The 11,239-nt window shown below is 38.0% G+C and overlaps 1 protein-coding gene across 1 annotated transcript; it reads right to left on the reverse strand.

The window, feature by feature from the left end:
* Nucleotides 1-3,024: 3,024 nt before the first annotated feature.
* On the reverse strand, nt 3,025-8,997 carry vip (vasoactive intestinal peptide). The gene is made up of 6 exons (XM_056395666.1): nt 8,797-8,997; nt 7,823-7,927; nt 7,094-7,198; nt 5,754-5,879; nt 4,882-4,993; nt 3,025-4,526 (listed from the first exon to the last, which is right to left on the reverse strand). Coding segments are annotated over exons 1-6 (459 nt in total). The 5' UTR covers nt 8,799-8,997; the 3' UTR covers nt 3,025-4,517.
* Between the last annotated feature and the right edge of the window lie 2,242 nt (nt 8,998-11,239).

Genomic DNA, 11,239 nt, shown 5'->3' on the forward strand with positions numbered 1-11,239 from the left:
TGTGTACATTAGCTCATTGTTGATAATAATAATAATAATAATAATAATAATAATAATAATAATAATAATAATAATAAAAACAGTTAATAATAAATAAACAATGATAATTAGATTAGTCCACTTACTTTGGCTGAATTGTTGTATAGCCAAAACTGTGATGAACAGAGCAGACACAAACTTGCATTTGAGCTTCTATCATCACCTGTCACCGCTTAGGGTGGGAGCCATCACAGAGCAAAGCTGTGGAAATATAGCTGGTTGACTGAGAAGTCCGCTAATGGTGTGAAGCATGAAAACACGAGTAAAAGTATTCCTACTTTTAGGCCTTTAACAACCTCACAACCATCTAAAACTGTGAAAGCTGGATGAATAGGAATTAAAGGCGTCATAGTACATTGATTCTGGAGGCTATAATGTAGTTATATATAAACTAGAGACGATCGCCCCCTCAATGTGGTTTATAATAGTCTCTGTAGATTTGTTTTGAGGTGTCCTTTTAGAACCCGTCATTGTTATATGTATGATTAACTAAATTGGTCAAAACAAATAAATCTTGAAGACAGTTACACTGGCTGCAATTGTTTTTTAAACAATTTTTAAAAATGATCTTTCTTAAAACATTTTAATTCCATATAAAGTGGGGTCCAAAAGTACTGTGGTTGTCATATAGTCTAAGGCATATAACGCATTATGTCTTCAGGTAGTCTGTCCATTCACCCCTCTGTTCATCCGTTCTCATGAAGCCTATTGATTTAAATCATTTTAAAACATTTTTGAACTACTAATGTAGCTCATCTCTGTAAGACCCTTTGGATCACCAAGTGAACTACTGTGCACCAAGCTGCTTACTGGGATTTGTTGATAATTAACAACAATAGGAGATACCAAACTTACCCTTCATCTGAGACAATAACCTTTTACATTTCTAGTTTCTTTCAAACTTAAATCAGGGCTTACCATAACTTGAAACAATTTTAATAAGTTGCCTTATCCTAACCATTATCAAACCATATTTCTGTCATAGTACATGCATTTTTCTATACTTAAACATCTGGAGGGAGAAAAATGAAAGCTCCCTCCAGACTTTATCCGTGGAAATGACAACCTGAAGAAGTATGCCGCAAACTAACCTGTTAATTTTTGTTTTTTTGGTAGCAAACACTTGGAGTATCGTAGTCTTGGTGCAAACACCTCCCTCTCCACCTACCAGTTGATTTTAGCTTCCCTTAAGGCCAGCATGTTTGACAGTAGCTGTGGTATCTCCACACCTGCCTGAGCTGAGTGAGGAGGAATTGAGATCGAAACATTATCACCACTGGTCTGTGCTCTGGAAGTGTTTCAGAAATTCTTTATTATAAAAAGACTTTTAAGCAGGTAACTAAGGCAGACATTTAAAACAAGGAAATATCTTAAAACAGAAAAGAAAGTACAAAACTTTGTACAAACTAAGCCAATACCCAAGTACTGACAGTGTCGCTGTCCATGGTGCTGAAGTTTTTGTGTTGCCCCCTCAATGTCAGACAGTCCTTCTTTTTGTGTCCTGCTGCTCAATGAACAAAGACAGACAAGGATCACTTCACTAAATAGATCTATCAAAACTAAACACACCTATAAAATTAAGTTGAAGACCTGAAGTTCAATGTGGAACCCAGAATAATTTTGCAATTATTTAAAACTTTAGGACTTCAAAAATGATCTTTTGGATATTGTTCCACCATCTTTTAAGTGCTGAACACATCAAAAGTATATGTAGAAAGAAGGTACCTTTCTGTTCACATCTCCAGCAGGAGTCTACTGGTATTAATTTCCATTTACATAATTGCTATGGTGTCTGATCCCGTCTGTGTATTACTTTCACTTGGCTAAACTTATTATCCATATCTTCTACTGATGTTACCCAAAAATTATTTCCAATCCCCAGGACGTACAGAATGTCCAACCAGGTTTCCCTATGATTAAGTGTCTACTGTCACATAGACTATTTGGGAGGAAGTGAGGAAAAGTGAATGAAAGTGAATAAAAAAATGCGGTAGAAGAGAATTCTGAACTTTTTTTGCTGAGACCATAAATTTCCTTCCAGCTAATCACAAAAAAAAAAAAAAGTTTAGTCATCATGTTTCTGAATTGGAAAACAGCATTAAATAGCATCCAACAGTTCAACAAATGAGGAAACTGTCATAACAGAGATCTGAACCATAAATGGCCATTGGTAACATTTTTCCTTTACAACATTTTTCAATAGAATGTTTACTTTTTGTCATCATAAGATTAAATGGGACATTTTGCAAAAGATATTGACATTTTGTCAACTGTGACGTTTGTGTTATGTATTGTGTGGTATTATAGTCCCTTCCACATAAAATATTCAGGCAAAAATCTCAAACACGCGTCTCCCAGTACTGAGACAGTTGGCAAGAGGTGGCACTTAAATCTGTTTCTGGGTCAACAAGGAAAGAAAGAGGCTTTTTAAGGTAAAAGAAATTTGCTCAGTGTGTACCCAGTGTTTTTATGTCAGTGTCACTGAACTTCATGTCAGTCAGCCAGCACCCATGGGGAAGAAGAGAAGGTCGCTTGTTGCTTTGCACTCAAATATGTCAACATGTTGTCACATCCATCTATACGATCACATCCAAGGCTTTTTTATTTTACAGGCGGTCTGATCAGCTGCCCTGGGACAGCAGTTTTTGTTTTAAAACAGTTAAATACAGGTGAATTTAAAAAAATGACATACATTGCAATTGGTGGTTAAAAGAGTTACTGAACACTCACAAAATTTCAAATCATTAGGCTTCCAGTCACATAATGGTCTATGTGCTGCTTTTCACCGAAATAAGAATGACATTTTAGGGAAAATATCAAATACTGTAAATGTTTTGTCAAATTTTAGCAGTAGAAACCATCAGAAGCACAAAATGTCAGCCATTAGCAGCTTAAGCTCTGCATGTATTATCTATCAAAAACCCAAACTGATCAAACTTATGTCCTAAAACTTAAATTGTCAAACAATCAGCCAGACAAAACAACTCAGCTTTGAAAAATAAACCAACATCTTTTATTTGGTGAGTGGTATACATCACTATATGCGCTAAAGGCAGGTCTATGCACAGTTATAACTTCTTTGCTCTACATATTGAATAGTATAAAGTGATTATATGCATCTGTGTCCATTCAAAATGTGTTCCCCTTCCTTTTTCTCTTGTATCATGGTTTTATCATCAAATGACCACATTTGGATTCTCTAATACAACTCAGTCAGCACTTAGATCATGATTGCACCATTGAAAATTAATGGGACAACGGTTAAATTGAATTTAATATAACAAATGTTCTGTTGAAACTTGACCCAAATTATTTCCCCATGTGTAATCAATAGTTCCATTGTAATTAAATGCAGCTATTGTTCTACTAAAGGTAGATGGGATAATACAATTTTTTTATAAAGCACTGATTCTACTGAAAGCCAATAGTGCTGGAGTTTTGTAATGGAAGTTGATGGAACTATTGGTCGGTGAAAATTCATCAGAATGCAATCACAGATGTTCCATTTGAATTAACTGGACAAATGCTTCACTAGATACACTGAAAATAAAATTAATGTATAAAAACAAATGTTGTTCCATTGACGTTCAACGGGTCAAATATTAAACTGAAAGTTAATGGGATAAATTTCAGGGAAAATATTTCCATTAAAAATTAAAAGAACTACAGTTTCCTTGAAAATAATTTGAAAAATATTGCACTGAAATTCCTACAAAGCAGTTATTAGACTGAACGCTAATGAAAATTAATTTTAAGTGCTCCATTGAAAGTTAATGGAACAATTTTCATTAATTGGGCAAAGCCTAGGTGATTGCAAAATGGTTCTATTGTAAGTTTGATCTTGAAACAATATCTGACAAACTTTCCAATTTTCTACAAGTGTTGTCTTATTAAAAGTAAATGGGGCCATGGTTCAGGTTAAGTAGTACAACTGGTCCCAAAGCAGTGATTCCACTCAAAGCTAATGGTGCTAGCATTCATGTAAGATTAACTGGAAAAGTGGAAGTAAATGCTGTTCTGTTTATATTCAACAGGTCAAATTTGTAACTAAAGGTTGATGGGACAGATTCCTTATAAAACTTTTTCATTTGTTTTCATTGAAAGTTAATGGAACAACATTGATTTTTAGAAAGAAAGTAAATGTGCTACTTCTGCTTATATTTACTTTTACCAGTTGCCATCTTCAAATACTGATTGACCAAACCTCATGTGGACACGCATGTTACTCAGTGCGGGCCACAGAGTCTTTGGGCCAGAATCTTTAGTGATTAGTATTGTGTATATATACTGTATATATACAGTGTAAACATGTACTGTGTGGATGGATAGATAGATATCCACATTGGAGAACACATCATTGTTGGTTCATTTGACTTTGATTGTCCTTTGGATTAATACTGTCGTATAGTTGTGGCGTTTTTGGAATGGGCGGTTTCATGAGGATGAGTTGAGGTATTCACTCGAGCACAGGCCCCTCCTCAAAGTGGCTGCAGAAAAAAACAGGAGAGAAAGTGGACAGAGAAGAAGAGGTGTTATTGATCTAGTACAACTGACAATCCTGCTGGTTCTGAGATAGTAAAATACAGTATTCCCATTCTCAAATTAACTCATTTAGAATTGAGTTTCTACTTTTGTGAGGAAAAATTTATTTGAGTTTTAGATCTTGAAATTAGGACATTTCTTAAAAGTGAAGGTATTTCTGCTGGTCCTCAATTCTCTGAAGAAGACTTAAGACTTAATGTTACTATTAGGTTAAGGTTATAGTGTATGTCAATATGTCAATGAGGACCACACTTCTAACAGTACAAACATTTGTGCATAAGTGTGCGTGTCAGCACCTACCAGCTGAAAGTTGTTTAGGAGGTGATCTACGTTGATATCATCATAGCTCTCCTGGAAAGTGTTGGGTTCGTCCCTGGACTCCTCTGGGCCGCTGGTTCCAGGATCTTCTAGGCTGTGTGCATATGAATACATATGAATACTTTTTTGTTCCATAACATTATATTTATACAAATTTTTGAAAGGCACAATCAGGGAAAAGATCACAGAAATTATAAAGCAAGCCAATTTGTGCTTTAGTATCTGCCTTGAAAAAGTTAATCTTAATAAATACAATTTGTGGTTAAGGAGACCGTTTTAAGATCAGCTGAACTGGTTGAGCTTTATAAAGCCAGGGGTGAGATTCCAGCATACCAGTCAGCTGATTTAGCTTTGTCATTTGTCGTTTGTCATTTATCCATTAAAACTGTTCGTCCAGTTCATCCATTTGAGCGTAGAGGTAGGCCAAAAGTAGATCTACTCTGCCATTTTTAAAAAGCTGTGCACAATGTTCTTGTTATCGTTTAAACTCGTAATTTGTTTGGTAATCTAGTTTCCAACCGTGGGGATCATTAGATTCTCAGGAAACAGCCACCATCAAATTTGAGTGGTAAAGTCAAAGTAAAGGCTGCTACTGTACATACTGGTTCATCGGAGATCAGTAGCTTTACAGAATTACATTGAAAGACTTAACCTCTTTTAAATGAGAACATTGAGCTCAAGACATTCAGGTTAGAGGCAAAAGATATGGAATAATCAGTTATGTCAAATGATGCCTGAGCTGTTTTCTTACATTTTTACATTTATCTAAGGTGGAGCTGAAGTTATTCACCTCCACAGTCAGATTATGGTAGAGAATGAAACTGAGGTGGAGACGGTGCAGGACTGATTCCTACCTTCTCTTTCCTGTTAAGACTGAGTTCAGGTATTTCTTGACGGCCATCTGTTTGCGGAACCGGCTGTAATTGTCTGTAAAGATGGCGTCTGAGTGACGCTTCACTGGCTCGTCCATCAGCTCATCACTGGACACAAGAGAGATCATGAAAGAAACAAAGAGACAAATGAATGAATCAGAGCATCACCACAGTTCAGAGGCCAGTGGGCGTCAATACAAAGTCAGTGCAGCTCAGGATCTGTGATTCATGGTGTCTTTTCTTTGTGTGTTTGTGTGAGTCCCTCCTGGCTGTATAACAAACATGTAATGACACAGTAATGGCATGAATTAACCTTTAAAAATGTTTAGTCGATTACAAAATGCATCATCAAGCAGCACGGGTCCTTTCATTGTAAATGTCAGTAGGTCTTCTCTGTCCAACATGCAAACATTAAAGAAAAAAGTTCACTCCTCTACATTATACACTCAAACATGATGAAGTCTCATCTTTAAACTTAAACTTACAAAATGTGGTTTTAACAAGGAATATGAAAAACTTTCATACAATTTGTGTTTCACTTGATTCACACGACTAAAGGAAGACACAAATACTACTGATGAAATGTGGGAAATAAAACTTTCTGATATTTGCTTTTGTTGAGAACGTCATTCATCTTTTGGGCTGTTTTTCAAGCTCATTTCCGAATTATGTATTTTGATAGAAAACATGCTGACTTCAACTTAACAGCCAAAAACCCTTGAAAGAGTAATGGATGCACAAGTGTTTTCTTTCATAACTAAAGCTCTGTGTTTTAGCTAGGTGACAGGGTGACATACTTCTGGAACTTAAGACTTAAGACTTCTACATCTATTTACATTTACACTTATTTTCTAGCTTTTCCTAACTGTCCATTACAAAAAAAAGGCTCCACGTTCACTGTGGCTGTGACACAGACAATCCACAGACATTTTGTTCTCAGATTTACTTTTTTTCTTTAATAAAGAATCTACTATAGCGAATTCCTTGTGGATTCAACATTCAGAAAAGTGAATTTAAAGTTTTATACACCTGAAACCAGCTTTTAGAAATCCTTTGGTCTAAGATTTCACGATTTTAAATTGGGATTATGACAAATCAGCCAATAAATAAACCCAACTCTAGGTTTTCCTTTCACTCGCTATTCAAAAGCGAAATTCAGCCTCCCAGTGCCTGCCTGCCTGCCTGCCAGCCTGCCTGCCTGCCTGCCTGCCTGCCTGCCTGCCTGCCTGCCTGCCTGCCTGCCTGCCTGCCTGCCTGCCTGCCTGCCTGCTTGCCTGCAGCTCTCGGCTCTCCGGTGCGCTCCGGGCGGGAAGGTCACCTACCTGACCCGCTTTCCGATCAGAGACTCCAGGTACCTCCGCGCTGATAGCTGTCCCAGGAGTTTGCTGTATCCGCTGGTGAACAGACCGTCTGCGTGTCTTGTCGGTCTGCACAGCATTAAAGGACAGTTTCATTAAAGTCGAAACACATTAAAATACCAACATATGCAAAATGGACGAGCACCAGCTCCAGTTCTAAGACTGTACTGGTTATAATGGTCTAAACTAAGCGACCACTGCGAAGGTTTTCCTTTTGATTTCTCTCTAAAACTACAGCAGCCATTATACTGATACAAAAGAGAAATGTACAGTCAGCATATGTGTCATCAAAATGATTTCTGGTTTCACTCCTCACATGTACCAACATGTGTGAAGCATAACCCTTCAAGAGTTACATCCCAGCATGTATAAGCCCTGTGAGAAGACAGATGATGTCATATGAGGCCGATATCAGCCAAGATCAGAATATATCCCTTTATTTACAGACTCATTATGAATTATTTTAAATATTACAGACATATTAAAGCAAGTATAAGTGATTCACCTTGTTTTTCTCTGTTCACCTGGAAACAATAGTCTTTCTGAGTCATGCATTTAATCTACTTTGGCATCAACAACATAGTGCCAATATCTGAAATGATCTCTGACATTAGTGAAGACAACGTGCCTAAAAATTAATTCTAATTCATCCACAAGGTGTTTTAGTTGGAAAGAACACAGGTTTCCTCTCACCTCATGGATGTGTATGGCAGACTCAGAGTCCGGGAGTACAACACACTGCACAGGGCTATTAAGAGAAGCAGCTGGGGGCCGGTTCGTTGTAACATCGCTTTACACCTGAGGATGGAAACGAGAAAATGAGCGCGCCAGGTCGTTTCCAACCAGTCCACCGACGAAAACATCGTGCACTATCCTCTCTTCATTACCCCGTAAGTTTAGTTTATCTTGAACAGTCAGGTCTAACAAGTAGTTATTCGCTTACAGCAAAATAAGCAAAAGAAGAATAGTTTATCCACGAGGAGCCGTTTGAACTGATCTTAGTGAAAACATCTGATATTGATTTTTGACCAAAGAAAATAACTGGAATCCAATGTGTAATTACGCACACCCCGGGCACTATCCACGACTAAATATTTTATCACACCCCCTGGACACTGCAGCTCTGTCAACACAAACAAATTTAACGTATATAAATGCTATAAATGCTTTTCACAAAAAGGTGGACGAAACGAAATCTAAAAATCTCCTCTGATCATTTTAGTTTTTAACCAATTCAGTTCTCCGACTCCTCACTTACTATTTGTCATGTGTCAAGGAACAAAACATAAAGTTTTAGCCATGAAGGACTGCGATTAATCGTGATTTTGACAGAGGCAAAAAAATAAACTAGCGGACTCCCATGCGTAATTACGCAGAGAGTAGCGATCATTAAACATCAGATCACATCGCGGAGACGCTGTAATTCTGTTGCCGCCACAAACCACAAACCAAATTCACTGCGTGGAGCCGCTGCTTAAATTACAAAGAACAATTTATACGATGTAAAACTCAACAACACGCACTTGGAAAGATTTATCCAAACCCTGGCTGGAGCGCGCAAAAAGACCAAAAACACAAGTTTAAAATGACCAAAAAACGGAGACCACCGAGGACGCACTGTCTCACAGTAACTCTAAAATAATGTCTATGTAAATATGAAATCTTACATGTACTCTAGAGAAAGTTGTCTGCGTTTGGTTCTTTCGCTCTCCAAGGTCCTGGTCTTAAGCCGGCGCTGTATGTCCACTCGGTTGATGCGGTGCTTCCTTGCTCTGTCTTTCTGCTAGCCTTCAGCTCTGCTCCCGTTTTATACACCTGGATGTTTCTCATGGAGCAGGAGGGGACATTCAATCAGGGGCCTGAGACGTCAGTAGGTTTCTGCTTCCGTCATCGGTCGGAACCAAACAGACCTATGGTGAAATTAGTGTGGAGTTTTTTTTTTCATTTTCTTCCAATTAATCGTAGGAATAACTAACTTATATGCCAGGGCTGATGCCGTTGACTCATCTGATGATTTTCCCTCCTCTCCCATCGCAATGCAGGTCAGCTGCTTCAGGGAGGCAGGAAGGGAGAAATAAGAAATTGGACAGGAAATCTAAAGTGAGAAGATGTGAGTAAAACAGTCCAGCCTGTGATATTAAAATCACAAAGTAAAGAGCCAAGACTGTTGCCACTGTCTTAAGTTACGTTTTTGTTAAGGTTTGATTTTGATTGACCTTGAGTTATCAAACTCAGTGGACACAGAATACAATGCTTTTTCACGGGAGATTTTCTGGAAAGTCATTGAGTATTATAGGACCGCAGTTTGAATCATCCTGATTCTTGTCATAAAGAATATATACTGTGTTTTATGCAAGGTATCGGACTGAAAAAGATATTTCCAAGCATAATTTGATGCCTTAAACATTTCCTTTTTTTTTATCTCATACATTGTCCTGCCATGACACAAATACTTAATTCCATGACAATGTTATCAGAATCCTGCTGCTGCCATTTGTTTACCTCCACAGCAGTGAAGGCTGAGCACCACAGATGGTGCTGAAGACTGAATAAAAACACAAGGATCTTGCAGATTACCACTTTAAATAAATACAATAACATTTTAGAGGGTGTTTGCAAGATACTGCCACTGTTTTCTATTTCAGGTTGTTCTGGGCTTTTAACACCACGCAGGGCTGAAGTGTTTCTGAATCCACCCACAGTGTCCCTGATGAGGCTGATCTGCTTTGCCGGAATGGCACATGAATTAGCCGTGACCATCCATCCATCCATCCATCCATCCATCCATATACCATCCATCCATCCATCCATATACCATCCATCCATCCATCCATCCATCCATCTAAACGAGTGTGAACAATTTAGCCGGTATCACTGGTGACAAAAACATGATTGGCTTAGACATGACTTACAGAGAGACAGAGAGCAGAGGAGAGACTGCAGAGGTGACAGAGCAAAGAGATGAAGAGAAAAACAGTGAGAAAACTAAAATGAAAGAGGTTATAGCAATGTTTAATTAAAGGGATAAACAGTTACTGTCTTTAAATTATTCATTTGAATTTAAATCACGTTGAAGTAGCCATGGACATGTAAGCATAAATACAAGCAATAGCTGTAATAGATTAAACAGTTAATTGTATGAGGTTTCAAGTGATATGACTTTTGTTGATATATTTATAAACTGATGAAGAATATTTTATTGATATGTAATATTGGAACTGTGATATTTCTTTAACACCTGAGATGCAACAAACTCAGGATTTCAGTTTTCCCTAACATCTTTTGTCTTCTTCCTCAGTGTGTGTGTCTGTGTGTGGGTTTGTTTTTGTTTTCCTGGTAGGTATTTTAACCTGAATGCACGCTAACCCACAAAGACACGTGCAACCTTGGCGATAAAAATTATAATTGCAGATAATTGCACCGCAAAAGATGTGTATGTGTGTGTGTGTGTGTGTGGGTGTGTGTGTGTGTGCGTGTGCGTGTGTGTGTACACGTGCATGTGTGTGTGTGTGTGTGTGTACACGTGCATGTGTGTGTGTGTGTGCACGTGCATGTGTGTGTGCCAGGTGATCATGGTGCAGAGGATTGTTTGTGGTACCAGCTTTCTGTGGCACCTGGAAGTTTCATGACATCTTGATTGATTTACATTCGTCACTCCATAAACTTTAATAATAATTACTTCATATTATATGTTATACTCTGATTAATGTGGCCACTTAATTCTCCATGTTGTAATCCTGCTGATGGTATAGTATCATGTCGTGTACCTCTCCCCTGTTGCTCTCTTGAGGTTTTTTGTCCCCTTACACGGACAGTATGTAATCCTCTGCAGCTGCTTTCAATCAAAACTTGAAAAAAGAGGGAGTTTGGTGACATCTGGAAGTTTGACGTCAGCTATTCCCAACGGGCACAAGACATGTGAGAGGGGCTGTGAGCTGAGCTGCTGCTAACGTTTGCTCAGCTTGTTTCTCTGTTAACATATTTTTTTTACACATTTTTATGCAGAAATGTTACATATTACACCTTTAATGGCATTTTTGTGAACTTATTCCATAGATGAATCAAGGGTCTGTGGATAGAGGCTGTCACACATCGTAAAGCCCTCTGAGA

The sequence above is a fragment of the Seriola aureovittata genome, chromosome 14 (genome assembly GCF_021018895.1).
Source record: "Seriola aureovittata isolate HTS-2021-v1 ecotype China chromosome 14, ASM2101889v1, whole genome shotgun sequence".
NCBI classification, from domain to species: Eukaryota; Metazoa; Chordata; class Actinopteri; order Carangiformes; family Carangidae; genus Seriola; species Seriola aureovittata.

What these genes read in the sequence shown, in the direction of transcription:
- vip (XM_056395666.1), bottom strand. An exon ending in CTGCCATACACATCCATGAG is followed by an intron (nt 7,199 to 7,822) that starts GTGAGAGGAAAC and finishes AATGCTGTGCAG; the next exon opens with ACCGACAAGACACGCAGACG. An exon ending in GTCTTAACAGGAAAGAGAAG is followed by an intron (nt 4,994 to 5,753) that starts GTAGGAATCAGT and finishes ATATGCACACAG; the next exon opens with CCTAGAAGATCCTGGAACCA.